Source organism: Caenorhabditis elegans, chromosome IV (assembly GCF_000002985.6).
Source record: "Caenorhabditis elegans chromosome IV".
In the NCBI taxonomy this organism is placed as follows: domain Eukaryota; kingdom Metazoa; phylum Nematoda; class Chromadorea; order Rhabditida; family Rhabditidae; genus Caenorhabditis; species Caenorhabditis elegans.
In genome coordinates, this window is record NC_003282.8 from 17,320,519 (window position 1) to 17,345,405 (window position 24,887).

Genomic DNA, 24,887 nt, shown 5'->3' on the forward strand with positions numbered 1-24,887 from the left:
AACAGAAATATTCACTAGTCCCTAAAACATCAAAAATTCCAGCGAATAAATAATTAAGCAAACAAGCTGACCCGATTTTTTAATTCTTATCAGTGAGAAGGAGAGAGCCAAAATTTTATCAGTGTGTTAAACACTTTTGTTGGCACACCCATTTTCTGACACAATTTTGTACATTTTAGCTTTGCACCATCAATTTTTAATCATTTTCCTTTTTTCTGGCAGTTTTCTTACATTAACTGTTAATTTGCATTGCTATAAATTAACTAAAAATTTCAGTTGATGCTCCAAAAAACGGCCCTAATTATTGGGGCGTTGTCCCTGATCTCAGGGGTCTTTTCAGATGATTGCCCATCGTTTTTCAATAAGGATGACAATGGAAATTGCACTATTCGTCAGTGTACAAATGGAGGATACTTGGATGTTTCCAAACAAATTTGCATCTGCCCTTCCGGCTACCTAGGAATTCATTGTGAAGCTGGTATGTATTGAATCATGAATTGAAGTGTATTTTTTCCAAATTTTTTTAAATGTTCATTATTTGTGTTCAGCCTTTTAAATTTGGAAGTTTCACAAAGCGAATCAATTTCAGTGAAAACCTCCCTGCCACCTGACAATCATTTCAAAGTCGGTGGGACTTCCTTCAACATTATAAATATCAATTTATATACGGAGTATTGGGGAGTTTCTACTTATGCAAATATTCAAAAGGTATGATTGCCATTATTGTTCTAAAATGCAAACTAGAAAACATTAGGGATTGGAAGCGCATTTCGACGCCTATCCAACCGGATATGACAACTACAATCTTGTTGAAACAAGGGGAACCCCTTACCTTGACAACATCGATCAACCACAGTATGATAGCAGTAAGCGATTTTATGTTGCTCACGAAACTAGAATAAATTCAAGATTTCATGAAACATTGCAAAAAGCCAGGATATTCGATAGGCTGATTTTTTGGGGCCAATCCAAGCAAAAACAGTTTTTGTCAGTTTTAGCAATGAAATCTTAAAAAATGTATCCACCCACATATCCTGGTTTTTATTGCGTTGACATAACATTTTTGAAAGCCAATGATAAATAACTTTTATAACAATATTTAACAATATTTTACATCTTTAAACTTAAAATTGTTCGGCTGATTTATCAAATATTGCTTGAATCAAATTTTTTAGAAGTTACCCAGATAAACCACTTTTCAGTCAGTTTTAATTATGACAACATCAATTCGAACATAAGCTTCAGTCTGGCTGATCTCGAAGACACTGGCATTTATTGGTGTTATGAAGTGGCCATCTACGAGAATCTTATCCAAATGATTCAAAAGGGAGGACTCAAGAATACAGTGATCACAATCGTCACCCAGCATCCACCACTTGCTGAGTTCCACGATGAAGCACGACAAATTGCAGTGGCTTTCGGGATTCGAATCAACGTTTTGTGGATCAGTGATATTGTGTTCAATGCGTGTTCGGATGAACAAATATCTGACTTCAAGACATTTGTGGATATCACGGGAGGGCTTTTTGTTCAACTGCAAGCTGAAAATGGAGATCAGAACAACATTAACGTAAGTGAAGGAAGTTTTACAAGCACTTTGACATATCAAATTGTAGTGCGTTGTTGTAGGCTAGGTTTTATCATTAAAGTACTGTATTCGCTATCAGGGGAATATTTATTTCGACCAATTTTCGAGCAGCAGTTAGCTAACAATTTTTCAACCTGCCCAAAATTTTCAATTTTGACAGTTGGGATCTCGTGAGGCTCTTACAATATCGGCTGCTTAAGTTCTGGTCTTAAATTCAGTTTTTGTGATTTTCTGTAATTCTCGTTTCCAGCTAATTTCGCAAGTGCTTCTCACTCACTACAAACCGCAGTACGTTTCAATTCAATCATTCCCCGATTGCACTTCTGGACAGATAATTCCAGTGGTTGCTGATCCAGTTGTCAGTGGCCCATACAACTTTGTATTTTTGGGAGGTAGATTTTTACCATCTAGTAATATAAATATAAAACAAAAAATTTCAGCAAGTGCTAATCCAACTATTCCATTGTTTACTGCTTGTCACCTTCGTCAGCCACTGCGTTCTTATGACAACCAACTAGCCATTTTCCAAAGTCCCGATCCTACTAATCCAGATTGCGCAAATCTTAACATCACAACTGCCAGCGGTGGATGCACTGGAATTGTATTTACCAACGCTGCACCGGCGTCTGGCCCACTGGATCTTGCGATTTCTACCACATATGTCGAAAATCCATCGATTGATGCGTCTCGTTACGCAATTGTGGAGGGTGTCCCATTTTATCCAGCTCTGCATGTGGAATCAAATCCTACTGCTCAGATCACATTGAACTCAATCTCGGCTTCATTTGATCGCTCGTGGAATCCGCAGCTTCAAAAGCGTTCGCCAGCTGCGTTTGAATGGATTCCAAGTGTATGTGCATAAATGCAACTCCCATAATTCAATGTTTCATTTCTATTCCAGACAACAATCAAATGTGATTCCACGAAAACTTATTCATTGTTCCTGAACATATCCGTGGACTTAACAATTGTTCAACGTGCTGTAAGAGTAGCGTGTGTACCGGTCCCAGTGATCACGACGACCACGGCAGCGGCAACCACAACAGAACCTTTAGCCTCAACAACAACAGGAGAAGCTTCTTCAACAACAACAGGAGAAGCTTCTTCAACAACAACAGGAGAAGCTTCTTCAACAACAACAGGAGAAGCTTCTTCAACAACAACAGGAGAAGCTTCTTCAACAACAACAGGAGAAGCTTCTTCAACAACAACAGGAGAAGCTTCTTCAACAACAACAGGAGAAGCTACATCTGTAGCAGCCACGACTTCATCAGCTTCATCAACAGTTGTCACATCGACAGAAATGCCTTCTAGCACATCTCAAGGTATGTGTAGGAGAAAATTAAAACATTTTTCAATTTGCAAATTTTCTAATATGACTTTGCTTCAAGTGTACCGCACGCGTTTTTGGGTTTATATTTAGATTTCCACTCCAATTTTTTTGTGATTTTGGCGCATAGCTCAAATTGGGTTTTATCAATTTTTTTGTAAATGCACTTCCCCAAAAAATTTATGACAAAATTTTAATATTAAACCCTTTGAGAATATCTCTCCCTTAAACATAAAGCAAATTTCAGCTGTTTGCACTACACAAGACAACTCTGCGACTTTCTTGTTTGCATATGCTGCAGATTTCGATCCAACTACATATGGCCTTGTCTCTAGAACAATTGGCAGTTATGTCACCGCTAATTTACCAACTGGCCAAACACTGGCTAACGTTTTGACTGATTTGACAACAGAAATGGACATTAAATACACAAATGTTGCAAAGTTAGTTTTTCATTTAAAAAAAAACTATTTATTACTCGTTTTTTACTCTAAAAACTGTTTCTCCGCTCTAGTTTTGAGAAACAATTTTTGAAAAGCACTATATTTTAAGTGATTTTACCACAAACTGTGTTACCGATCAACCAGATGCAACTTTGGCTCGAAGTGAAGTTCAGGCTTCTACTGCACTTCAGACTATTCAGGTAAAGACAAGTAACGAGGAAATTATTAAAAATCAAATAATATTTCAGCAATTTTTAAAAAATGCTAATGCCACTATGAGACTGGAAGGGTCCATAATCATCCTCCTTGTAAATCGTTTGCCTAAGAATGATGATGACCTTATTTCCGGAGAATATGATCAGTTGACAAATTTAAATGTTAAGGTAAGGTTTGAGAATTTTAATCATATTTATCAATGAACCAAAATTACAACAGTCGTAATAGTTAGCAAAATCTCAATCGCACAACTTCCGTTTAAATATTTTTCGAGTTTCTGAAAACAAACAATTTTAACTGAAGGCCTCAAAATCTAAAGTTTTGTACATTTTCCCCCTAGTTTCCTTATTTATTAACTTTTTAAACGTTCAGATTTTCCCAATAATCACAATCAGGAATCTAGTGGAGCACTCTGCAATCGCAAGTAGAAGTGGAGCAGTATTCAACAGAATTGCTGCTCAGACAAATGGGCATTATATTGTCGCTAATGATACAATCGGAGTTGATGTCAACTCAGACTTCAACAAAATTATCGCAAACTTTATGAAAACTTCATATAACCAAAACTTGCTATTTGTCAGAAACATTGGTTCAAATAGATTCTTATCACTTGGAAGTTCCATTGGAACTTTAAGAATTCCAAAATCACCAACAGAGAGTGCTACTGTTCCAGTAACAATTACAGTATCGCTCTCCGCAGTTGATAGTGAGTTTGGATCAAAATTTGAGTGTACGCTAGTATTTATTTAGCGAATGTACCACAACTGCCACGCCGCCTGTTGCTAGCAATCTTGGGAAATTCCAAATTCAACCAAACTAAAACTGTTCAAATCGACTTTTTGAATCCCGAGAATGTGACCAGCTTTGTAAGCAAACACGCACTGGCTCAAATTCAATTTGAAGATTTTTTAGGCCAACTCAAATTACTACACAACGACTGTAAATTTGGATGCTGGAATTGAGAACAACTTAATTCTGTTGTACGATGCTGGACCAGATCAAAACGACGTTTTAATTCGAATGTGGACTCCAAAGTGAGAGACTTAATTGTTGAGAAAAAAAAAGAGAATTTCGATTTTTCAGTGCTATTCATCGTTCAGCTTCATATGTCAATGCTAAGAGTGAACCTTTGACACCTGTGAACAAAATAACTGAAAGTACTGGGGCAGCTTTGAAGTTTACTCTGGAAAACCAATGTTCTTCAGATAAAACGGTAAGCAGAAAGTGGTATAGACATCAACATATAAATTATCTTCCCCTCAAATATGCTAAGTTTTGCACCAGTAAAAATAGAAAAGCACGTCTATAGGTCCTAAATGCCCCGTATTTAAAGGGGGAGTAGAGTTTGTGGGTATTTTGCTTAAATAGACTAAAACTGGTCCAAAACCACCGAATTTCATAATGAGACTTCACAAAAATTTTCCAAAATTTTTTATCAAAATTTTTTTTTAAATCAAATTTTTTATCGGTCAAAATTTCGAAAAAAAAGAGCCAAATTTTGCTAAAATCTGAAATTTCGCACACTTTTCTTTGTCACAGCCGCTGGGTTTTAGTTTTTCTGAAATTATCACCCTTTAATCCTTATTTTGGTAATTTATCTCGCGGAAATTCGTTGTTTGAGACAACTTTTAGACCGATAGGCATCCAATTTTGATCATTTTTGGATGCCTATCGGCTCAAAATGTGTCTCAATCAACGAATTTCCGCGAGATAAATTACCAAAATAAGGATTTAAAGGGTGATAATTTCAGAAAAACTAAAATACAGCGGCTGTGACAAAGAAAAGTGTGCGAAATTTCAGATTTTAGCAAAATTTGGCTCTTTTTTTTCGAAATTTTGACCGGCCATAAAAAATTTTTGGAAATTTTTTGTGAAGTCTCATTATGAAATTCGGTGGTTTTGGACCAGTTTTAGTCTATTTAAGCAAAATACCCACAAACTCTACTCCCCCTTTAATGCATTCTTCTAATTTACTAGAGCTCTAGTAAACACGAAGTCCCCATTTTTCTGTTAATGATTTTGCAGTGGAGTTAAAAAAAAATACAATTTTGGAAATTTCTGCTCAAAATTGGTTATTTATTTATTAAAAACGTCAAAATAACCATCCTTCAGGCAACTCTTCTTATCACTGATTGTAATGGAGAAGTCAGTGCTAAATACGATTCGGATCAAATTTTCAACTGGAAAGATAATTCAACTTTTTATCAATTTGTTCCATTCTTCTGCGACAATCAACCAACCCCAACCACGTGCATTTCTGGGGCTGAAAGCAAATATGATGCTCAGTTCGTGTCGAATGATTTTTCGGTGACTCAGTCGTTCCAGTGCAGACCGGGAAATGGACCAACAGATAACTGCAAACTGAAGGATTCAAACGGAAATTATCAGTGCTCGGGAACATCTCCTTTCATGAGAGGCCCTGAAGGAAGTCTTACTGACTGTTCAGGTCATGGACATTTGGAATACGATGAGCCTACCAAACTATTCAGTTGTATATGTGATCCAGGATTTAGTGGGCCATCTTGCGAAATTGTCACCTGCACAAACCAAAATACGGACCCATTGGCAAAAGATAATGCTTATCACACTTATACCGTTGTTGTAGGTCTAGAGAAGACTAATGGCTTTTTGGTATTTGACGATGCAAAAGTACTGTTTGGGCTGCCGGGTTTGAACGGAACTGTCGACTTGCCAGAAGTTTGGAAGTATCAATTGCTAACTATTTGTGCTGATGGAGTTTGTAAGTGAATTTTTGAAACCACTAAGAGTGATACCTTTTTTCAGTTGACATGATTTATTCGGGCAGTGATTTGGGCGAATTCCAACGATTGTTTACTAGTCCAAATTATGAACTACTCGCAAGAACATGCAATACACCACCGTCGCCTGGAGTTAACGACTTGACAACAATTTATAAAGAAGCCGTGAAAGGTTTGGAATTTTTGGAGATACCGTAAACTCTTATTAATTGTAAGAAAGTTACTAGTGTATTTGCGTCTAAGTTTTATGTTTTACAAAGTTTATAAAAAATGGGTCAGAACTTATAAAACTAGTTTTCATTCGAAATATTAATAATCACAAATATCTCAATTATACTTTGTGTTTCAGGAATCGGTCGCAACGTTAAAGGAATAATTGTATATTTCTCCGAAGTTTCTAGTATGATAAATGTCACCCTTGACGAGTTCATCGCAGCTTCTCAGCCATATCAACAACAGTTCTTTGTCTACGCTGTTGATGAGACCTCAATGCCCATTTTACCTAATGGAGAGAGAATTGCTAAAGCTGCAATGACCACCGGTGGATTTTTGATTCAATCGTATATCACAGACGATGTTAAAGGTCATTTAGATACACAGGTAAAGTGTTTCTTTAAAACCTTTCGAAAAATCAATTATATGCCACATTTGAGAGCATCTGACATATTGATGTATTCTTATATTGTTTTTATTAAGCTAAAACTATGTCGTGTAATCAAAAACTAAAGAAAAAATTGATGTCTTAAAATCTAACTAGTTTTGTAATCTGTTCAGTTCATTCCTGATTTTCTACAATCTTCAACATCAATCGCATGGTATTCATCCGACCAGGTTGACGATTTTACGTATTTTACACAAAACAACATTTTTGCTTATGTGATTACATGGAATGTCGGTGATAACTTCAAAATTAGTGAGTTACATTTGCATGCACCACAAAGATGACAAAAATTTTCAGATAATGGAGTTCCGTTTAGAAACTGTCAAATTGCTGGTAACGAAAACGTAGAATGCAAAATCCAAGGACCACAAACCGTTTAGTTTAAAATTCAATTGATCCTTAGTGACGCTACAATTTTAGGTCAAAGGAAACATCGACAGAGGGGCGTTCTACGTTGCCGTTTACTTACTAGATGACCCATTAATTCCAAAAGTGCAGATAATTTCGGATCTTGATCGTGATAGTTCAAATGCGGTATCTACATCATCATCGGATACCAGAACCATGCTCACATTCAATATCCCTGAAGAGTATGATATTGTAGCTAACTCAGGGGATGGAGGTGTAACAAGGTGACAACGTGGATTTAAGGGTCGTGAGATATACATATTGTTTACAGAAACGCACAAAGAAATGGTTGCACATTTGATTGGACAGCCTACAGTGTCTTCGCAACACAAAAGTACACACCTGGCCTCAATATTGCCAAGATTACTCTTCAAGATGCTTCTTCAAACACTTACACCAGATTCTTCCCATTTGGAACATCTTCCGCTCCAGGTGAGAACCCGTGGTTTTTTTAAACATGATGTGGTTAAAGAAAATGCTTTTTTGAGAATCCGTTTTTCTCATAAAATATTAAACTTCCAGTTTGCCAAAACGGTGGTACACCTATCCAATCGGATGGATCATGTCTATGCCCATCTGGATTCCAAGGATCAGATTGTTCTCTGGTTAACTGCTCGCAGAGCTCAACATCAAACGCCTGGTCTGATGTATGTGTTTGCAACGAGATTGACGATGCCACTTGCGCGAGACAGTTCACATCAATTTTCTGATCATTTCTCAATAAATTTGTGTGCATTATAGTTTTTAAATTATCGTTCGCTTATGCCAGAAATATCTAATTAATAAGAAACACCTTCGAAAAACACCACATTGCTCTCCTTGCAAGAGGTTATAGTGGAATGGAAAGTTCAGTTTAACTATGAAAGATTGCATTCATTTTATCAAAAACTTTTTTGGTAAGTAATCAAAAATAGAAAATTCCGTTATGTTTGAAACAACATACAAATTTTGGAAGTTTTAAATTGACATCAACTATTTTAAAACAAAACCATGTAGTTCCGAAATATTGATCTTTTCATTCCTAACCTACTTATAATTACGGAATTTATTGAACTTCCCAAATGAAATTATACGGTTCAAAAATTCCACCCTTATTCCCCATTTCTCTTCTTCTCTACTTGCGGCAAAAGCGAGACATCGTGTAAAATGAGGAGAACATAATGTCTACTGGCGCGTCAGCGACGCGTTTATTGATTTCCGTATTTTTCTCAATTTCTGTACAACTTTCAATGTGAGATGCCAACTTTTAACTAAAATTGAGCATTTTCAGATTGTTCCCCAATGGATCCCAACTTTCATAATACCGGACCGTCTGGGTCAGCTCCCAGAAAGCCTGAAACGGTGACTTTGGAACTGATGCATTTTAGACAGCATAGAATACAATTTTCAGTGGAGAAGCTGCAAGGAAGCCAATAAAGTTATAGAAATGTTTTATTCGGAAGGTAACTTTTATCACGATATTTATATGGAGGAGTTGGCGAATCTTGCAGAAACAAGCCATAAAAATGTAAGTTTCTTTAAAAAATTTAAATGGGAAAATTGGAAATTTAAACTTATCAATGGTAAGATGCATTAAAATAGCTTTGATATTTTATGGAAAGAAATACCAAAAATTAATCTAAAAACTTTATATTCCGAATAACTATCAATTTAATTAAATTAGGTGAAATAATTTAGGTCAGAGATACCTTGTCCCGTCTCCGGAAGAAAGATGAACGAGCTGGAAAGTATGTGCCCCCGCCACCCAAGCAAATGTATGAGTTCACAAGTGAACAACGGGGTGCTCTGGATCAAGCGTTTCTCGTTACACCTCAAATGGATTCAGATGGTGCAAGGGAGTTATCAGAAATTACTGGCTTAACTGTGAAGCAGGTAATAGAACATAAGGACGGTCTCAGAATATTGTCGACCAGAAAAAATCACAAGAAAAAAAAACCAAAACAATTAAATTATAGCTCATTCCAAGTTTTTTTAAAGCAAAAAACAATGGCAGAGTTTCATAGTTCGTAATTTTTTCTTACATATATTTTTACCAACTTCCCATAAAATTATTATAAATGTTGGTATAAGTAACTGATCAACATATTTCCATAGATCATACCTGTAGGCATATTTTTGGAAAAAATTAAACCGTTTTAAATTTTGAGTATGACCGAGTTTCCATTTTTGAAGCCACTTTGCAAAAGCCTACCTGGTGATTTATAGGTCGGACCAAAATTTTTTCAAGACAAAAATTTATAAAATAATTGAATTCAGATCAACAACTGGTTTTGCAATCAACGCCGTAAAGCTGATGGACGAAGTGCGGAGAAAGACAAGAAACGAAGGGAGCGGATTCGAGAAGACATGAAAAAGAACGGCTTAGGGGTGAGAGTTCCAAAGTTTGGTAAATAATCGAAACTTTGTTTTAGAGAGTCGGAACTTTTCGATCTGAAGCTGTGGAACTTTTTGAGAAGGAGTACGAGACTATGTTGCAACTAGAGGCGATTGGTGGAGGAAAAGTTCGAATTCCATATACGGAATTAGTGGAGAAAACTGGAATGGAGAGGAAGAAGGTAAGGAGACTTTTTGCAAAGCTTTTGGCGCCAGTTGAACAATTTTATTGTTTAAAGATTCGTGATTGGTTCTCGAAGCGAAAAGGAAGAGACAAGCGGTTCTTGGAGAATATGGAGAATACTCGTGAAGTTTCTCCGCAAAATACGCAGCAAAATATTCAAGATATTTTGATTAAAATTGTGACTCAAAGTGGGACGCTTTGTTCAACGGACTGTTAATAATTCGAAATGCTTTTCTTTTAATAAAGTAGTTCTTTGTAGTTTCTAGTGTTTTCTGATAATTTGGACAGAGATGAATCTATAATTAGGTTGTTCATGTAGTTTCGTGATATGAGCTCTTAGAATTTAAAAAAATATTGAGATTACTGTAGCATCTCTTCGCAAAAAAACATAAAACTAATCTATGAATGTCTTCGGACAAATTTTTGGTTTCCCTGCACAGTTCAGAATTTGAAATTACATAAACTTCACAGGGCACCAGTATTTAACAACCACTATGATCGAGATCGTGGCGAGACCTATTCAGGAAATCAGCGTGTACCTTTAAACTGACGTGTGAAATTTTTGCAAAATTATGATATTTAAAAAGGAAATTATCCAAAGCAATCCAATAAATATATTCCTATGGAAATACTGCGAATATTTATCATAGTATTTTTTGGATTCTCTTTCTGCATATCCAAACAAAACATTCTGTGAACAATTTTAGTTTGAATACAAAAATATGATGGATCCATTTTAATCCTATAAAGTGCATATTTCAAGGCTTTTTATGTTTCTGACAAGCCTGAAAGTTTCTACAGAAAATGAAATTTAGAAGAGGAAAGTGCGCTCCAGCGTCATGCACCAGAGATGAGAGACGCGGGACAACGAGACGGATTTTGTTTGTTCGGTTTCTTTTTACGAGACTGATTGTACTTTTTTCTCTTGATTGTCTCACTTTTGTTAAATTATATCAGTTAATGGATATCAATGTGCGTGCGATGTTTTACTTTTGATTTTTGCGAAATTTTATAAATTTCCCTCACAAAATATTGGTTCTTTTCAGAAAAATGCCACTGTCCAAGAGACGAGCGGCAGGTAGAATCAATGGACTGAAAGGCCCACCCGCAAAAAAAAGAAAGGAAATTGAACGACATGAAGCTCTTCTCATGCATCCGTTAGCGTTAGTTTTATTTAGATATTTTTGCGAAAAATTGAACGAATTTACAGGTATACTGCAGAACAGTACGAACAAGTTGCAGAGGAGTCGAAGTTCTACAAAAATTGCTTCGAAACTACTGCCGCCGAGAACGTTGAACTTCTAAAATCCAACGATCAACTCAAAAAAGAGCTGGAATTGTTGAAAAACCAACAAGGAAATCAGTTGAAGGTCGATATGAAGTTCAAATCCCAAATCGAGAGCACCAGGCAATCAAATATGACGTTGCTTCGTGAAAGAGAAATTTGGCAAAATCGGTATTATGATGTTCTCGCTGAGAAGCTTGCGCTAAGTGCACGAGTGAAAAGTATGATGGGCGACATAGTAGAATCCGTAGAAGTGCCTAATGATTCAAATGGTAACACGTGGGAACTGCGAGAAGATTTGGAAATTGATAGAAGTGCTCGTAGAAAAACGGAAGAAGAACCGAAAGCTCAAAAAATGAATTCAACTCGTGGATCTCTGCCGAGAAATCAATGCTCCACACGCTCGAACAACCAAACACCCAATGAGATGCTCCTGAAAATGGCGATAGGATTGGATACGACGTCGGTTAATTAAGGTAATTTTGTATTTTACAAGAACGATTGAAAATTTTTATTGTTTTTTTTTCAGAATTCCTCAATCGACACTCAACACATTCCATCTCAACTTTATGAATCTCAGCACTCAAAAATCTGCTTCGTTTAATTTCTGTTTTGAGCGTTTTTGAAACGTTACTGCATTTATTTTATTAGAATAAACCAATAAATAGACAAAGTATTTTCGAAAAGCTTTTTTTTTTTTTGTAATTGTTGACATTTTCAAAATAATATTATTTAATCCAAATATCTCAACGATTATTAATTTTTTTAAATTCCTGTTAAGACTTTCCATCATAGTTTTTTTTTTCCAGAAGCATGCCACCCCCTAATAAAAGACAAAAACATGCAAGAATCTGTGGATTTATGGGTACACTTGCTAGAAAAAAGAAAGAAATCGAACAACAGGAAGCTCTGATGAAACTGCACAATCTTCCATTGACGTTAGTTTTACACGGAAGCAATTCAGAACAATATAAATTATTTACAGATACACTGAAGACCAGTACAAGATCGTTAAAGAGGAGTCGACGATCTACAAAAACCGATTTGAAACAGCTGCTGCTAAAAATGTCGAGCTTTTAAAAGCCACTGATGAACTCAAAAAAGAGCTGGAATTTTTAAAGAGACAACCAGGAAACCAGTTTAAAGTTGATAAAAAGTTGAAATCCGAAATTGACAGCGCTGAAGAGGAGTCGAAGTTCTACAAAAATTGTTTCGAGACTACTGCTGCTGAAAATGTTGAACTTTTAAAAGTCACCGACCAACTCAAGAAGGAGCTGGAATTCTTGAAAGCACAACAAGGAAATCAGTTTAAAGTTGATATGAAGATCAAATCCGAAATGGAGAGCGCTACACAATCTAATTTGATTCTGCTACGAGAAAAAGAAATGTGGAAAGATCGATTTAATGATGTGCTCTCTGAAAAGCTTGCTCTAAGTGCACGAATTAGAAATGTGATCGGCGACAGATCGGAATCCGTGGAAGTACCCAACGATTCAAATAGAGACATTTGGGAATTGCGAGAAGATTTGGAAATGGAGAGAAGTGCACGTAGAAAGGCTGAAGAAGAGCTGAAAATTCTAAAAATGACTTCAAGTCGTGGATCTATGCATATCAGCCGAGACTCCACCAACCAAACACCCAATGAAATTCTTCTGAGCATGGCGATCAGATTAGATTCGACGTCCAGTAATTAAGGTAACTTTGTAGTTTCACCTTGAGCATTTAAAATTGACATTTTTTCAAGGTTCCCTCCAACTCAGGCCAAGCCGTGTCATCTTCATGAATCTCATCACACAATCAATCATGTGTTTCGTTGCATTTATGTTTTGAACGTTTTTAGAACGTTTCTGTTGTTGAAATAAAATAAAATATTAATTATCGACTCTGAACAGTTGGCAAAAGCGCCCCAATGATCTATGAGGCCACATGATATAGAGTGAAGAGACGCAGCTATTGAAGAGAGTGTGTGTGCACGTTCGATAATTTTCTGTCAGTTTCTCCGTCTTTTGGAATGTGTTTTTTAGTAGCTTAAATTTCAAATTATGGTAAATTTACAAGATCTTGTCACACCTTCTTAAAGGCGCATGGATTTATTCAGATGGGTCTCGACGCGCAAAATGTTTATGGTAGACTTTTTTTGGATTTTTACGGCTGCTTCCGACTTGAAAACAGAAAAATGAAAAGGAAACGATAAAATTCGCTAAAAACTTATTAATTGAATTGAATTGAATTGAATGCATGAAAAATAAACGAAACAGTACTTAGTCAAAGTAAAAAAATTATACAATAAACTTTTTTCGCGCCAAGACCCATGATATGTTACCATAGTCAAACATAGCAAATAAGTTGAGTTCACGTCTATGTTGGTACCATCGGGATCACCGTGGCTTACGCCAAAACTAATGCTTCTTGTGTTTTTTATCACCACACAACTATTCGGTCACAATTATGAATTTGTTTTCTTCAGAAGAATGCCAAGACGGTCTGTTGCCATGCGTAAACGCATTGAAAACCTCCACAAGAATAAAGCTGCTAAAAATGAACAAAAGGACCCAAAAAGAAAGAAAGTTGAATCTCCAGCCACATCATCAACACAACAGGAACAAGCACCCAAATCTTCAGCTACAGTTGCACCAAAATCTGCAAGTCCACGAAAAATAATTGCTCGGTTCAAAATCGATAGTCGTAAACTTCAAATGGAAGTAGCAAAACAAAGTGCTGCTGAGGCTGCTGCTGTCGATGTGGCTTCAACATCAGCGTCCAGCTCCGATGCGCAAGAATTGACAATATTGAGAGAAAAATTAAAACTATCCGAGGAGAGAAATTTCAGTTTGGAGACTCGCCTGAAAATGCAAGAAGCAGCGTTTCACAGGAAACTTCAAGAAGTTAAAAACGAACAAGATGCCGATATGAAGCAAAAGTACACTATATTGGAAAACTATAGTGTTATGTGCAAAAAGAACAACTTGCAATTGGTGGCGGAGTTGAAAGAGGCGAAATGTGAAATTGAAAAGAAGACGAGAGAATGTGCTGATTTGAAAATGGCAGCGGCTTTCTACAAATCCAGTAGCAAGTATGCATATCGAGATTTTTTTTAAAAATAAATGTTCAATTTTTCCAGATATGCTTCGACTATTACTCCCCAGCGAAAGCAAGTTGTGAGTCCAGGCAAGGATTCGAGTCCATCAACGTCCACTGCAAAAGTCGTGAAACCTGCAGAGTCACCCTTAGCAGCAGCAGGCAAAGCCATTAATCCCAGAGACATTTTACTGTTTTAAATTGTACATTTTTACTGTGATTTTTAGAATTTAATAAAACAGTCCGTATATAATTTGTTCAGAAAAAAATGAAACGAAAATCAATCTAGGTTAAACATTTTTCAGATTCTTTGCAGTTATAAATATAGATACAGTTGAATCCAAACACATTGGAACATTATGTTTTCTTTATTCGCGACGGAGCGCGTTTGCCATGTGAACACTTGGGTCCCTTTCATCGATCGTTGCATTAATACCCCTCCTCGTAATATGTACTATTAGTATAGATTTCGCCATCAATAGATATAAGATGTCCGATTTCCTTAGTGAGCAAATTCTTCAATTAACTACACCTACTATGAAGAAGTAAGTAAACTGTTTAATTATGTTAAAATTTCTTTGAAATGCGCCTTTACGATACGATTTTATAAAAAAATGTCCTGTTTGTTCTGATTTTTAATGAATAGTTCATTTGGAAATGAAAACCGATCGTTGAAAGTAATTAGTTATCGTACTCTCTCAAAAATATACAATTTTTCGAAACTTTGTAATCGTGCTCAGCAGTTTTGAGTATATGAAGATTTTATTCTTTGACTTTATTTTTTTAAAAAGAAAAATACCACTTTATAATTGTGTAATACACAATCTACAAGCAACCAATTCACCCAATTTTCCAGAAAATCTAAATTGTCGTTTTCTCCTGAAGATGATTTCAAAATTTGGAATTTCATAGCGGAAAACTACAAAAATTGCGGAACTTTTGAAATATTCACCAAAATGAAGGATACACTAGGATTCGAGCATGCCGATAGAAGCTTGTATTACAGGTACCAATTTGTTTTATACGGAAGTTTTTAAAGTTAAAACTAATTCAGATTCCGGAACTCTCTTTCTTCTAACCTTCATCTAACACATTTTGATATTGAGACAAAACTTGAAGTGGCCAAGAAGTTCAACTTAATTCTGAACGACCAATTTGTAAAAGAGTTAGTTTAAACAACATATATAGTCTCATGACTGGAATTTTGAATCTTACAGCTTGAACTCAACTATGAATTTGATATTTGAGCCAAATGGATGTCTAGCCAGTTACACTTGGAAAACTGATTTTCTCGATTATACGTTAAATCCGATGGAGCTAATTATTCCTTATCAATCTGTTATTCCATCGAAGACCGTTCCGTATCGCAAGCGGCGCATGAATGATTTGGAAGATCTCAGAAAAATAAAAGAGTGTTCAAAACGGGCATTTATCTCTAACTCGGACCAATCTGAAGTTCCGAGTACATCAATGTTGAATTCTATGAAGGAAATGATAACTGAAGCTGTTGAAACATCAAACAAGAAGCTCATAGAAGAATTGAAAACTTCAAATGAAGCACTAGTGGCACAAGTCGCAAATTTTAAATCCAAACATATTGAACAAAGTTCTGGAAAACCTGGAATGAGAGCATATTTGGAAGGATTGAAAGGGTTTCTGCATCACTTAAATATGCCAGAATTAGCAGACATAAAAGTTCGATTGAATACTTTGGAAAAAGATCTAGGAGACACGGATCAACCAATTCCAGTGCAATCCATTCATTCAGTTCTTGATATTGGTTTGAAGCTGATAGGTGGGTAATGCAATAATGTATTTTAATAAAGTATTAAATTTTCAATATAACGTCCAGTTTCTTAATTTATAGATTCTGTAAAGAACTCGGAAAAATCTGAAGTTTTAAAAAAGATTTAACACGAAACTTTCTAGATGAACAACACGATTGAAAATAATTAACAGCGCGAGTTTTGCAAACTTCAAGATTCATTCAATAAATAAACACTGGGATCTGAATTTTTCGCACTGGGACATAAATCATAAAACATCAAGAAAAATTGATGTACAAGTTTTTTAAAAACTAGGTTCAATTTTTCGATTCGTTCATAATATTATACTGATTTCCAAAGTTTTTAATCTTCTGGAAAATCTCCTCTCTCATATCCAATGGACTCGAATAAGGTTGAAAATCGAAAAATCTGAGAAGCTCATTTGGAGGCTGAGGCTCAGGAATCACATCTTCGGCCTGGAAAATTACTATTTCCTAAGTTTTTATTTATTCTGTTTAAAAAAAATTAGATTTCAGCAAGAATCATTTTCCTAACTTTAGTTGTTAAACATCTAATCTAACTAACCACAATTTCGCCCCAAATCTCTCTCAAATACGGATGCGACAAAACCATTTGTATATTAAGTCGATCGTCCGGATTAATAACCAACATTCGGAAAAGAAGATCACGTGACATATCACATTCCTTTGGCTCGAATTGCAAAACTCCTTGGAATACCGTGTCGGGAAAGCGAGAGTAAAAATTGATTGGAGCCTGGTACCTGAATTCATATTTTATATTTGTTTGAGTAGGAAAACTAACTGATCTAGGTTATAACGGAGCAAAAAGTTTCTGGCATGCTCATTCATTTGTGAGTAGAAAGATGGTCCTGCGTTTCCTAGGAACTGAACCATTAAAATGAACTGATCAATGTGATCTTTGCCACGGAATAGTACATGACCGGTTAGCAACTCTGCGAGAATACATCCCAAGGACCAGATGTCAACTGAAAATTGAGAGAAAATTGAGAGTCAGTAAAGTAGCCTATTAAAAATGAAGTAGCGGCAATAGGGGACTTTCATGAAACCAATATTATACAGTTGAACTGACCAAATGTCATCGAAAACATTTAATTTTTTTTAAATTTCTTATAACTTTTCATAACTTTGGAAAAAATTTGGAGAATTCAGTTAAGATTGGTCATGTTGGACTAACTATAAAATGTGTGTATTTCAAATTATAAAAAGTTTTAAACGCATGAAATAATCATCATATTTTGGTAATTTACCAAAATCCACAGCAGCAGTAAAAGTAGCTTACCATTTGTCTTATTATTATCCGTAGTTTCACAAATTATTTCAGGTGCTCTGTAAAATCGTTGAACAATATACGGCGTGTTTGAAGTGGGATCTTCTTTATTTGAATGACCAAAATCACAAAGTTTCACGTCTCCTTCTTGGTTCATCAGTATATTCTCTGGTTTTAGGTCCTAAAATTTGAGCTAGTCATGAGGTAATTAAGCGTCATTAAGGAAAGATTCGAAAACATTTAAAAAGGAAAAGTTAGGATTTTTAATTTAGCATTTTGAACAGAAGGTAAAGTAGAAGAAAATCTAACTTGTCGTTCAGTTACAAAATATACCAGCTTTGAAATGAAATACTAGAAATAAGTTACTGTGATAAACCTGGTTTCTTGAATAAAAACTTACTCGATGGCTTATCCTCATGGCGTGCAGGTATTGTACACCGCGACAAATGTCAAAAAATATAGATTTGACAGTTCTATGTCCTCCCTCGTTAAATGTTGACGCAGAAAGCTGTAAGTCAAATTTTTCACTATAAAATTTAAATTTCAGACTCACATTTTTCATGGTTCCATGCATATATTCTCTTACTATATAAAATTCGGTCATTTTTAGTGGATTTTCTGCAGGAGTAAATGTGCTGTACATCTTGACCACGTTGTCATCTTCAATGTTCAACATGCAATTCAGCTCGCGTTGAGCTCGTCTCCAAGGTTGACTGAAAATGTTTTAATTCCGTTATTTTTAAACTAGTCTCCAAAAATATTACTTACCGATCATGAAGACTATCCGGCAGCATAACTTTTTTGATCACAACTGGCCGACCAAGAACTTGGTCAAAAGCATGCCTAAATAAATTTTATTTGATTTTATTATTCAATTTTGTAACCATTTGTAATCAAAATATTTAAAATGTCATCAATCTTCTCACTACACAATTACTTACACAACAAAAGGCTTATCAAATTGAAATGGTTGCACATTAACATATCGAACAGGAACTGTGAAAAATGTTCCATTTGGCTGTTGGAATTCGTGATATGTTTGCATATTGACAAATGCAAGCTGCAAAATTTACATACTGATTGATTTCTGTTCTACTGTAACAAAGAGTTCATGTCATTCTAGGAGAGAAACGTGGGAGAAAAAAATAAGGAAAAATAAATCAGGAGTAAACAAAACAAAAACATTTAACTAAATAAATGCCCTTTTTTAAAACTGTACCATTCATTCTTCCACCTGTTTTTTATTTCAAATTCTTTTCAAACCTCACAGAAAAATTTTAAGACAAATTAAAAAGAGCTAAAATCAATACGCGCAACGAGTGAAGCGCATTCAAATGTATAACTCTCTGCCGTCTCAAGTCGTTATCAGTTTTTATATTAGTACTGATAATAAAGATTATTCTTCCTATTTTTCTTGTTTTACATCCTATAATACCAACGTGTGTATTACTGAAGTACTGAAAGAATCAACATATTTTAAACTTCCTGTCTTATCAATTAATTTGTTTTTTTTCGTTTCAAACACCAATTTCGACAATTCTTCATTTGACAAATGGAATTATCGGTATAAACTACATACACAGTTCACAAGCAGGTCGCTAGATTTTTTTTGCTAGTAATCGGATTTTTTTATGGACTACTTTTGGCCCGGTATCCATGGTTTTATGATTTTTGATCAGATTGAAACGTGATTATAACAATCGTATTACTAATCCAGCAAACTTTTAGTTGTTTAAGATTATTTCTCTTGATTCATAAAATATACAAGACAATTCATTTCAAAACTCATTCAAAGAGACAAAAGAAAAGCGCAACATAAAAAGATAGCTCCAAAAAATGTACTTATGTTTCCCGAGCTTGTTACAGTATATCGCACCAAAAATCCTTCAGAGCCTGAAGGAATTGAGTATGTTATGTATTGTTGATATGTTGAAACAGATGTAAATGTAGTTCCTGTGTCGGACGAGCTCAAGCTGAAATACATGCTTAGTGAAGATAAAAGTTTGATGAATTTTTAAAACTTACGTTTTATTAACATCTTGATTTGCTTTGATGTCTTGATCAATATTTAGTTTCACATTAGCCCCTATATGCACAACTTCATAGGTTACAATAATGTTTTCTTTGAAATCGTCTTTTGGAGCCTGAATCAAATGGTTGGCAAAGCGCACATTTTGCGTACTTCGGTAGGGATACGTGTTGCTCATTATAACTCCTTTCCTACCAATTCTATGACGATAATTTCCAGTTTCTAAAATTTATTTGGGCTCCTGTTAAAAGTTTTAGGAGAACATACGATATTGCACAGTTGACCACTGAAGTACTCCTCTTGTTAAAACATATGTCTTGCATGTTCCATAAATAAGGATATCCTCGTAATTCACTGAGTTTGAAGGTCTGAAAACACTATTATATACTTTGGAATTACCCTATTGAAATTAAAGTTTCTAAAATCTTGAATTTACTTTACAAAATCATAAGGAAAACTAAAACTTTGAGGAGATGAAGATGTGTAATATAATACTCTGTCTCACTATGAAACTGTGAACACTGTGCTGGATACGCTAACGCAAATTTGCTCATCCGTTTTTTAAAATTTCATAAGATTTCTGTGAGTAGCAGTCAATTTTCCAAGCGTTGAGCTATTCAGTGAGGACGTAGTACGTTATTCTCCCTATTGAGCTTTGAACAAAAATAATAAAAGTAATGAAAAATGTCGCAATCATTTTTGAGTTTTAGCGTAAACAGTAATTTTGAAGAAATACTCACGAAATTGTGGCAATCTTCTTATCTTCCTCTTCACCAGTAACACATCCTGCATAAATCGTGACCTCCCCATCTCCTCTCTGAATAAAATAACTATTTAGTTTATTTCAATGATAAAATGTTCCTACAAAAGAGATGTTCCGATATGTAGTCCCAACGGTATTTAAAAGAGGGTTTGCAATGTCGTAAAAAACTGTGAGCCCATTAGTAGCTGTGTATGTTGAAGTGTTGTTAACATAAACACTTGGAACAATGATAATTTGACTTGCACTCCAATCTAAACATAAAATTCTGAGTTATGAAGCAGATTATTTACTCACCCTTGACCTGAGAAATCGAAATTGTAAAAATACCGATGGACCCGTAATTGCTATTCACAATAGCAAATTGAGACCCTGTGCAACTTTGAAACATGTTTTGAGCCACCAACACGTCTAATAAACTGTGAAAAACTGAGCTTGAAAACAGTAAGAACAACTCACTGTCCCTTATACACTCCTCCATCATAAATGAAAAAATTTGACAAAAGATTATAGACGAGAACGCCCTCGGTAAAAAGAGCCAAATTGATACTGTAGCTGTTTGCCTGTGGATTTTGGTTGTCAAAAGTCTGAATCACACTCGAGTTTCCTTGAATTGAACCCCAGTCAAGTAGTGTACCCACGTCTTGAGCAACAGTGAATGTTTGACCCGTAACAGCAGGAGTAGCTGGATTTATGGATTTTTATAAAGATAAGGCCGAACTCGATAATTACTGATAATTTATTTGTAAAACTCACAATCTTTTACTGTAATCGTAATTTGAAAAGTAACTCCGGCGGTCTTCTGTGGTAAATTTAATTCAATCGTGAAATTTACGGGAGCCAAGTTTAGCAACAAATCTTCCGAAATACTGAAAAGATTATCGAAGATGAAATATATAACAACAAAACCTACTCAAAAGATTTCGATCCACCAAAATCGCTGTATTGCGTTGTTGTTATTTTATTGACACCGTTCAGATGAATTCCAATAAAAGAAATTGAAGGAACAAAATATTTTGGAACAGTGAACTGAAAGCATGTTTGCAATTAAACATATAAATAGTTTGAAAAACACCAACTGTATATTTGCAGTTTTTAGATGCTAAATCATTTGGATCCGACAAAATATTGAATGAAGTATTTGTTGCGTCAAAGGAAACTGCTTGACTTGAACATTCTGAAATTAAAACTGATTATGTGAGTATTTAAATGTTTAATTATAATGAACTATTTTTGAGATTTTTTGTAAATCTAAAAAAGGCTATAAAGTCAAAAATTTAAGTACTAAGCGTTTTATTGGAACTTCCATTTGGTCATTACAAACGCCTGTAATACATTTAAACTTATAGTTTTGTTAAAGTTTTCAAGCGCACGAATATGATGCGTGTTATTTTTCCTGTATCTATGTTCGGTCTTATTTTTAAACAATTTTCAGTACAAAGCCTCTAGAATTTTAAACTCACCTTGAGCAATCGAAAACTTGAATACAATAAAAAGAACTAGAAAACTGCGTATTAAATGAAACATTTCTTCTGAATAAATGAAAACTGAAGAATGACTATTCTGATTCTCTAGAACTATTTATATATATTGATTCGATAAATGACATAGAAACTGATAACCTCTCCCATTTAATCGCTTAAACCTAAAACTTTCCGTTTTCCTACGAGTGTATGTGTTTGCATAATGATTAACATTGAAAAAAGCGTCTGGACATCAAAAGTTCTTATCAAAAATTACTTGAACACAGTATTGAATGACGATAGTAAAATTTTAGAACGAATGCTTTTTTTTTCAAATTATTTGAACCGGAGTAACATAGTTTGACAATTTTCTTCGCTCCAATCTAATGAAGTACTATAACCTCGCTCAAAACTGCAATAACTGTGACGTCGCTTTTGTTCATCTTTGAGAATTATATTACTGAAATTTTTTGTTTCACTTTACAGTTTAAAAAATCAAAAGTTAAAACTACTGAAATGGTAGTAGACGGAATAGCTGGAACCGGTAATTGTTTACTATTAGATTATCGACATCACAATTTTCAGATATGCATTTCATTTTCTATGAAAATATAGTTCTGAGTAGTAATATTATTTCATTTAGTAGCGATTAGAAAAATGATACTCCATGATCTCTATGCAATATCAACTTGCAAATTTCCCTTAAAACGTGCAATGATATAGATATCAATTCAGTGCATGCTTCATTGACTTACGGCAAGAAGTGATAAATTTGGCATCATACCTCAATTTTATATCCTAATGAAATTAATATATATGCTTGTGTTTCCTTAAACTCAAACCTTTCAATACTTTTCATTTGAGCTATTAAACCATTTAGGAAGTTAAATGACGGCATTTTATGATAATGAATCACTAACAAATTTCCTAATAATCGACTACTATGATGACTCATCTGATGATGAAGACTATATGACTGACGTTCCTGAAAAGGTTTCTGTAACAAAAAAGAAAAAGAAAGTTCGAAAATGTGTCAAAAGAGGATTCATATGTTGCTTCAAATTTTGCAAATACACGTTTTTGTGCTGCCGGTGCGGTGAGTAGTTTTTTGCAGTGTTGTACATACACAACATTCTAAGAAAATTTAAATATTTCAGTAATAGTGTGGAGATGCCTATGGCTTCTGATAATTTTCTTCGTCGGATGCCTAATATTCACTTTGTTCTATTATGACGATGTTCGCAAAATAATTCAATTCATTTATATCGTTATTGATACTTCAATTCATTTGTATAAAAGATTAGAAGATCAGAATAAAGAGTAATTTTTTCGAAATTTGAAATCGAGTTGTAAGCAAATACTCAGAAGCGTGACGTCATAAAATAATTATAAATATAGAAAAAGGGTCATGTCATAAAACATATAATTGCCAGAGATACATTCTGCAAATTCAACTATTTTCCAAGAGAAGTGTCTCTACCAAAACTATCCTGAAACCGTACAGCAGCATCAATAAACTGCGTGTTGCAATAAACTTTTCAAACTGTTTCAACCCCGCACAATCATCCAGGTTTTTCATATATAAAAAGCCAGTTTCACCATCTGAAAGAGTCGTTTTATACCGTTTCCTTCAAACTATGAGGTTTCTCTATATTTCTGCAGTAGCTCTCGTTATTTCCGTTGCAGCTATCGGAAATCCATTTGGAGGAGACGATAAGTGTGAAGAAGGAAAGCCGACTTGTCCACCTGGATATAAATTTCAAGAAAGAGAGGGTAAACGTGGATGGTGCTTGAAGGCAAGATAAATTTTATTAATATTCTTTTAAATTTTAAATATTGGCATTATAGTACTTCCCTGGAAATACAACATTCGAAGAGGCCGAGAAAATTTGCAGATGTCAAGGAGGAGCATCACTCTCTGGAATTGAAAATATGAAAGAGTTGACTTGGGTTATTGGTTAGTTTTTTAAAAGTTGCGGCGGTTCTTAATAAAAGTCATGTTCAAGTCCAAGCCAAGGCTTCGTTTGCTGAAGAAGGAATCCAAACAGGAGGAATTTGGGTCGGAGCGTACCGTCGCAAAGCGTGCTGGGATAAAAAGAACTTGAACAAAACCGAGTGCTCAAAAGAGCTTCAATACCAGTGGACCGATAGAAATACTGTTGGAAATCTGATGTGGAAGAAGAGATGGACTGCGGGAGCACCACATGACAATACTGTTGGGTTTGTGAAAAGTTTGGAGAGTCAATTTTCCAGTTTAATACTTTCAGAGATCACCACGAGTATTGCGTCCAGCTTCAAGTCACCGTCGACCCAGCTTTGGCGAATAAGAACCTCACTGGATTTTTCGATAACAGAGTGTGAGTATTTTTTTTTCAAATTTGGTGAAAAATAATACTGATCAAGATTTGCTAAACTTTTATGATACTTAACCTTTTACAGATGTGTGAACCCAGCTGCTGAAAATCAATTCCCATCAGAAGGATTCCTTTGTGGACGTCCACCAAAATACACTGGAGGCGGAAATGGCGGATATGGTGGTGGTGGTGGACTTGTAATCATTGGAGCCGGCAAACCAACAAAGAAACCATAATTTTAGAAGTTGCATTTTCGGTTATTGGATTAAAATTATAAACTGATTCTGTGATTCTGTGAAAATATTTGCATTCGAAAAATGTTCATCACCTTAATGAAAACCTAACAAAAAAGTAGTGTTTGGTTTTTTTGAAGTTATCGGTCACATGCTGATTGTAAATGCGAAAAGGGGAAATACGAAAAGGGGAATTACAAAAAAGGGAAATACGAAAAGGGGAAATACGAAAAGGGGAAACTGGCACCGTGCCAACGCACGAAACGCTTTTTTTCTCATTCAACGCACGACTTTTTCGAAATTTTCTTCTTGAAAATACGCTTAACAACACGCGACGCGTAATTTCGGAGCATCGTTGTATCGTTTTCTTCGAGAAAAAGTGCGTTTTGTGCGTTGGCACAGTGCCAATTTTCCCTTTTCGTAGTTCCCCTTTTCGTATTTCCCCTTTTTGTAATTCCCCTTTTCGTATTTCCCCTTTTCGCATTTCCCCTTTTCGTTCAGTTCCCCTTTTCGTGGGGCCTCAAATTATTAACACACAAGCGTTTAAAACCAACATGTTTAAAAAATCCATGTTGGATTTTTCATTAGTATTCAATTTCTGATCAATTTTAATTAAAATTTCATTTTGATCACAAACTAATCACCTTCT

General features: G+C 35.1%; 10 protein-coding genes and 4 non-coding genes across 18 annotated transcripts; 8 read left to right on the forward strand and 6 right to left on the reverse strand.

Annotated features, from left to right (window-relative positions):
- Positions 1–276: 276 nt before the first annotated feature.
- kola-5 (EGF-like domain-containing protein) lies at positions 277–8,143 on the forward strand (the record flags this gene model as incomplete). Of its 3 annotated transcripts, NM_070679.7 has the most annotated exons (22): positions 277–478; positions 590–708; positions 755–866; positions 1,203–1,570; positions 1,839–1,980; positions 2,029–2,438; positions 2,490–2,913; positions 3,166–3,361; positions 3,471–3,561; positions 3,610–3,744; positions 3,950–4,283; positions 4,328–4,443; positions 4,490–4,611; positions 4,661–4,790; positions 5,690–6,317; positions 6,362–6,508; positions 6,686–6,936; positions 7,111–7,249; positions 7,295–7,371; positions 7,418–7,629; positions 7,677–7,837; positions 7,928–8,143. In NM_070679.7, 22 exons carry the CDS (start codon positions 280–282, stop codon positions 8,113–8,115), a joined length of 4,701 nt encoding a protein of 1,566 aa, NP_503080.1. The 3 variants fall into 3 exon arrangements, with proteins under 3 accessions (NP_503080.1, NP_001368306.1, NP_001299950.1); NM_001380571.1 differs by lacking the exons at positions 277–478; positions 590–708; positions 755–866; ... (1 more) ...; positions 1,839–1,980; positions 2,029–2,438 and having other exon boundaries at positions 2,892–2,913; positions 7,928–8,115; NM_001313021.3 differs by lacking the exons at positions 277–478; positions 590–708; positions 755–866; ... (2 more) ...; positions 2,029–2,438; positions 2,490–2,913 and having other exon boundaries at positions 3,333–3,361; positions 7,928–8,115.
- On the reverse strand, positions 830–850 carry 21ur-11407. The gene has a single exon (NR_068524.1).
- A 526-nt stretch (positions 8,144–8,669) lies between the features above and the next one.
- ceh-88 (Homeobox domain-containing protein) lies at positions 8,670–10,219 on the forward strand. Its single transcript, NM_070680.3, has 6 exons — positions 8,670–8,746; positions 8,796–8,912; positions 9,083–9,277; positions 9,662–9,772; positions 9,817–9,960; positions 10,018–10,219. The coding sequence occupies exons 1-6, from the start codon at positions 8,687–8,689 to the stop codon at positions 10,177–10,179; spliced, it is 789 nt and encodes a 262-aa protein (NP_503081.2). The 5' UTR covers positions 8,670–8,686; the 3' UTR covers positions 10,180–10,219.
- A 789-nt stretch (positions 10,220–11,008) lies between these two features.
- C49C3.6 (uncharacterized protein) lies at positions 11,009–11,929 on the forward strand. Its single transcript, NM_070681.4, has 3 exons — positions 11,009–11,125; positions 11,173–11,723; positions 11,777–11,929. The coding sequence occupies exons 1-2, from the start codon at positions 11,013–11,015 to the stop codon at positions 11,720–11,722; spliced, it is 663 nt and encodes a 220-aa protein (NP_503082.1). The 5' UTR covers positions 11,009–11,012; the 3' UTR covers position 11,723; positions 11,777–11,929.
- Positions 11,930–12,042: 113 nt separating this feature from the next.
- On the forward strand, positions 12,043–13,128 carry C49C3.7 (Coiled-coil domain-containing protein 176). The gene is made up of 3 exons (NM_001392455.1): positions 12,043–12,185; positions 12,233–12,942; positions 12,992–13,128. The coding sequence occupies exons 1-2, from the start codon at positions 12,061–12,063 to the stop codon at positions 12,939–12,941; spliced, it is 834 nt and encodes a 277-aa protein (NP_001379226.1). The 5' UTR covers positions 12,043–12,060; the 3' UTR covers position 12,942; positions 12,992–13,128.
- Positions 13,129–13,712: 584 nt separating this feature from the next.
- C49C3.15 (DUF4515 domain-containing protein) lies at positions 13,713–14,576 on the forward strand. The gene is made up of 2 exons (NM_070683.5): positions 13,713–14,320; positions 14,369–14,576. The coding sequence occupies exons 1-2, from the start codon at positions 13,719–13,721 to the stop codon at positions 14,523–14,525; spliced, it is 759 nt and encodes a 252-aa protein (NP_503084.2). The 5' UTR covers positions 13,713–13,718; the 3' UTR covers positions 14,526–14,576.
- Positions 14,577–14,684: 108 nt separating this feature from the next.
- On the forward strand, positions 14,685–16,167 carry C49C3.8 (SPK domain-containing protein; the record flags this gene model as incomplete). 2 transcript variants are annotated; one of them, NM_001269008.3, is made up of 4 exons in its annotated part: positions 14,685–14,870; positions 15,182–15,331; positions 15,380–15,490; positions 15,543–16,167. In NM_001269008.3, 4 exons carry the CDS (start codon positions 14,815–14,817, stop codon positions 16,126–16,128), a joined length of 903 nt encoding a protein of 300 aa, NP_001255937.1. The 2 variants fall into 2 exon arrangements, with proteins under 2 accessions (NP_001255937.1, NP_001255938.1); NM_001269009.3 differs by lacking the exon at positions 14,685–14,870 and having other exon boundaries at positions 15,282–15,331; positions 15,543–16,128.
- On the reverse strand, positions 15,775–15,795 carry 21ur-13240. Its single transcript, NR_068525.1, has one exon.
- A 112-nt stretch (positions 16,168–16,279) lies between the features above and the next one.
- C49C3.10 (Protein kinase domain-containing protein) lies at positions 16,280–18,452 on the reverse strand (the record flags this gene model as incomplete). Of its 2 annotated transcripts, NM_001269010.3 has the most annotated exons (8): positions 16,280–16,567; positions 16,677–16,872; positions 16,914–17,097; positions 17,412–17,580; positions 17,800–17,907; positions 17,953–18,112; positions 18,168–18,242; positions 18,341–18,452. In NM_001269010.3, 8 exons carry the CDS (start codon positions 18,442–18,444, stop codon positions 16,409–16,411), a joined length of 1,155 nt encoding a protein of 384 aa, NP_001255939.1. The 2 variants fall into 2 exon arrangements, with proteins under 2 accessions (NP_001255939.1, NP_001255940.1); NM_001269011.3 differs by lacking the exon at positions 18,341–18,452 and having other exon boundaries at positions 16,409–16,567; positions 18,168–18,193.
- Positions 18,453–19,121: 669 nt separating this feature from the next.
- C49C3.9 (CUB_2 domain-containing protein) lies at positions 19,122–21,796 on the reverse strand. The gene is made up of 11 exons (NM_070687.4): positions 21,652–21,796; positions 21,268–21,365; positions 21,102–21,217; positions 20,945–21,057; positions 20,648–20,873; positions 20,486–20,607; positions 20,294–20,442; positions 20,169–20,245; positions 19,696–19,796; positions 19,425–19,650; positions 19,122–19,372 (listed from the first exon to the last, which is right to left on the reverse strand). The coding sequence occupies exons 1-11, from the start codon at positions 21,713–21,715 to the stop codon at positions 19,189–19,191; spliced, it is 1,476 nt and encodes a 491-aa protein (NP_503088.1). The 5' UTR covers positions 21,716–21,796; the 3' UTR covers positions 19,122–19,188.
- On the reverse strand, positions 20,349–20,369 carry 21ur-14758. Its single transcript, NR_068526.1, has one exon.
- A 652-nt stretch (positions 21,797–22,448) lies between the features above and the next one.
- Positions 22,449–22,986, forward strand: C49C3.21 (Late transcription factor VLTF-4). Its single transcript, NM_001269012.3, has 2 exons — positions 22,449–22,747; positions 22,809–22,986. Exons 1-2 carry the CDS (start codon positions 22,540–22,542, stop codon positions 22,973–22,975), a joined length of 375 nt encoding a protein of 124 aa, NP_001255941.1. The 5' UTR covers positions 22,449–22,539; the 3' UTR covers positions 22,976–22,986.
- Positions 22,987–23,263: 277 nt separating this feature from the next.
- Positions 23,264–24,295, forward strand: C49C3.11 (C-type lectin domain-containing protein). The gene is made up of 5 exons (NM_070688.4): positions 23,264–23,447; positions 23,500–23,608; positions 23,658–23,871; positions 23,919–24,008; positions 24,091–24,295. The coding sequence occupies exons 1-5, from the start codon at positions 23,289–23,291 to the stop codon at positions 24,239–24,241; spliced, it is 723 nt and encodes a 240-aa protein (NP_503089.2). The 5' UTR covers positions 23,264–23,288; the 3' UTR covers positions 24,242–24,295.
- C49C3.22 lies at positions 23,530–23,596 on the reverse strand. The gene has a single exon (NR_068527.1). It is a non-coding gene; the product is annotated as an Unclassified non-coding RNA C49C3.22 (non-coding RNA).
- Positions 24,296–24,887: the final 592 nt, after the last annotated feature.